A 3425-nucleotide genomic window follows, 5' to 3' on the forward strand; every position below is an offset into this window, starting at 1 on the left:
TTTTTTTTTTTTTTTTTTTTGGTACCAGGGATTGAACTCAGGACCTTGCACTTGTGAGGCAGGTGGTAGAACCACTGAGCTACATCTCTGGCCCCTCTCTCTTTTGGAGTGGGACTGTTTCCCCGGTGCCATTGTATCTGCAGTGTTTAACTTTCTCTGTTTTCACAGAGGCTCCCAGCTAAGAGTCTCAGAGGAGGCCGGACCTGGACTTTTTGGTGGTGCTGGGACTGTTAAGACTTTGGCAACTCTTAGACATGAACTAGATGCATTTTGACTGAACACATTTTGTATCAAGAGATACAGAGGAGTCTTTTGGGGGCCAGGTGTGGGATGTTCTGGTTTGGGTCAAGAATGGCTCCCGAAGCCTCATCTGCTGGAAGGTGACTGGATTATGGGGTGCTAAAGCTGGCTTGTTGCGAGCTGCTTCTTTTCCACCTTGCTGTCCTGCCTTGGAGGTGGCCGACCATGGGCTGAACCATGAGTCCAAATAAACCTCTGCTCTTTCAAGCTGTGGGGATTGGGTGTTGTGTCTCAACAATGAAGTCAGTAAGGCAGCAGCTCCTACAGGTAACTCTAGTTTGCCCAGTTCCCAGCAGCTCTCAGCTAACATTTATCTAGATGGGTCCTTGATGCTTGCGATGCCCCTTTGACTGGGCATGAGTCTTGGGACACATGAGGGGCTTGAGGGTCATGGTGCTAAGTACTCTCTGGCCTTTCTCAAGGGTGATACAGAGCTAACAAGAGGTGACAACATCTTTTTTTTTTTAATGGTAGCAGGATTCCCTTCCTCAGCCTCCTGAGTGCTGGGATTACAGGCATGCGCCATGATGCCTGGCCTTCTTTTTTTTTTTTTTTAATACCAGAGATTGAGTTTGGGACCTTGTGCTTGTGAGGCAGGCGACAGAACCACTGAGCTAATCCCCAGCCCTGGCTCTCCCTTCTTCCAACAAGGGGTGATGCAGCAGGAAGGCTCTTTCAATGATACAGGTGCCAGCTCCTCTGTCTTGGACCTCATGAGCTCCAGAACTGTGGGCAAATCCATCTCACCAGGCCTCCAGGTGTGTGGTGCATTGTTATGTCACCTTAGCAAGCTAATGTAGCACGTGAGCCCTTCATTGCCACAGACACAAATGATATCAGAAGTGGGGTGCGGCCATTTTGAAAATGGACCAGAACATCGGTGGCATTAGTGTAATGGCCTGGAGCAAGGACACCGACACTGCCGGGTGGGGATCTGGTGACACTGGCTACACCGGAGAACACCTGGTGTGACCATGATGTGTGGCGAGCTGCAGGATGGACCGTGTGTCCAGCAAGCCTGGGTCTCTAGAGAGATGAGAAAGCAAGCCCGTCACCCTACGTGGTTTGTCCCTCGCTGCTTTTAGTAGAGTTTTGGGGAATACAGGATCTGGGACAGGACTCGGGCACCAAGGAGTCATAAATATCACAGCAGCAGAGGCACCAACAGCTTGCTGCCCCCCACACTGTGGATCCAGGGCTCTTGGTGCCTTCCTGAGGCCGCTGTCTCTGATGGCCTCACGGTGGCCTCTGCTAACTGAGCGTTATGGAGAGGTGAGGCACTCCAGGGCCCGATGCTGAGACATGAAGGGGTGTCAGAATTCTGGCTGGAGAAGCTTATGACTTTTATTTTTGGCAGTCTTGGGACTTGAAGCCACAGCCTTTACCTTGAACTCCATCCACAGCCCTTTATATCTTTTTAAATTTTGAGAGAGAGGGTCTTGCTAATTGGCTTGTCCAGGCTGGGCTTAAACTTATGATCCTCCTGCCTCAGCTTCCCAGAGTGCTGAGTTCAAAGGTGTGCATCACTACTTCTGGGCAAAGCTTGTGACTTTTGTGTTTTGAGTCTCTTTGTTCTAGCAGCCAACCTCGAACCTCAGCCCACGCCAGGCCTTGCATCCTGTGGTTCCCACCCCTTTCGACACCATGCGCATTCTTCAGGCTGCAGTGTCAGCTTCGCAAGGCCAGGCGCAGTAACTGTTCCTTCCTGTGTCCCCAGCCCCTGCAAGACATTGGAATCAGCCGTCCCCGACCTTTTGGGCTCTAGGGGCTGGTTTTGTGGCAGACAACTTTTGCACAGACCAGGGGTTGGGCGCTGGTGGTCTGGGGATGGTGGCATGCTGTGTGCACCCCGGCTGTCTCGCGTGCTGTGCTGCTAGGGCTGCAGATCTGAGGCTGCAGAGGTCAGGCCAGGACAGGGTGGCTGGAGTTAGAGAAGGCTTCGCTCCTTGTCTGCCGCTCACCTCCCACTGAGGCCAGGTCTTGGGCGGCCTGCGGGCCGAGGTGAGAAGAGAGCTCCTGAAGCAGCGCTGGCAGAACAAAGCCAAGCAAACGGAAAGATGCGAGACAGGAGCTTCCCGACAGGCGGATGCTCTGTGGGGACCCTGGACCTCCGGCCTGAGGTCACTTCCCGGCCACCAGCTTCCCGCGGACCAGGGCCCCCAGGGCGCCCTTCATGTCGCTGTTGCGCAGGCTGTAGATGAAGGGATTCAGTATGGGGGTGACCACAGTGTACATCACCGCCGCCGCTGTGTCCTGCTGGACCGTGTGGGGCGACGCGGGGCTGAAGTACACCCCGATGAGGGTCCCGTAGAACAGGGACACCACGGCCAGGTGGGAGCCGCAGGTGGACACGGCCTTGCGCTTGCCTCCCGCCGACGGGATCCTCAGCACGGCAGCAAAGATGTGCGTGTAGGAGACCAGGATCCCCACGAAGGGCACGATGATGGGCAGGGCACCCACGGTGTAGACCAGAGCGCTGTTGAGGGAGGTGTCCGAGCAGGCCAGCTTCAGCAGGGGGCTGAGGTCGCAGAAGAAGTGGGGGACCCTGTTGTGGGCGCAGAAGGACAGGCGGGCGAGCAGCGCGGTGTGGGTCAGGGCGTTGCCGAAGGCGGCGGCCCAGGACGCGGCCACAAGCAGGCCGCACAGCTGGGGCGTGACGGCCGCGGAGTAGCGCAGCGGGTGGCAGATGGCCGCGTAGCGGTCGTAGGCCATGGTGGTCAGCAGGAAGCTGTCGATGCCGGCGAACCAGATGAAGAAGAACATCTGGGCGAGGCAGCCGGCGTAGGGGATGCTGCGGCGTCCCGACACGTGGTTGGACAGCATCTTGGGGACCGTGGTGGAGGTGAAACACACGTCCACGAAGGCCAGGTTGGCCAGGAAGAAGTACATGGGGGTGTGGAGCCGGGGGTCGGCAGCGATGGCCAGGACGATGAGCAGGTTCCCCAGCCCCGTGACCAGGTACATGCTCAGGAAGAGGACGAACAGGAGCCGCTGCTGCCCGGGGTCCTGAGAGAGGCCGAGAAGCAGGAACTCCGAGACCTGGGTGAGGTTGGGCTGGTCCATGGCACCTGGGCAACAAGGGAGCGGCCGCTGTCCGTGGTGCTGACCCGCGCTCTCCCGCCCGC

At 57.1% G+C, this 3425-nt stretch overlaps 1 protein-coding gene across 5 annotated transcripts in view; it reads right to left on the minus strand.

Moving 5' to 3' along the window:
• Positions 1-3425, minus strand: part of LOC104876334 (olfactory receptor 1361) — a 41921-nt gene that overhangs the window by 2852 nt on the left and 35644 nt on the right. For 4 of the 5 annotated variants that reach the window (XM_010644307.2, XM_010644305.2, XM_010644304.3 and 1 more), the window contains one exon: positions 1593-3368. The exons of the other annotated variant lie outside the window; for it this stretch is intronic. In XM_010644307.2, the coding sequence (XP_010642609.1) occupies positions 2422-3363 (942 nt within the window). In that variant the 5' untranslated portion in view covers positions 3364-3368 and the 3' untranslated portion in view covers positions 1593-2421. Of the gene's footprint in view, positions 1-1592; positions 3369-3425 lie in introns of those variants that run through there. 5 annotated transcript variants of the gene reach the window in all.

The sequence above is a fragment of the Fukomys damarensis genome, unplaced genomic scaffold (assembly GCF_012274545.1).
Source record: "Fukomys damarensis isolate Sample0158 unplaced genomic scaffold, DMR_v1.0_HiC HiC_scaffold_37, whole genome shotgun sequence".
NCBI classification, from domain to species: Eukaryota; Metazoa; Chordata; class Mammalia; order Rodentia; family Bathyergidae; genus Fukomys; species Fukomys damarensis.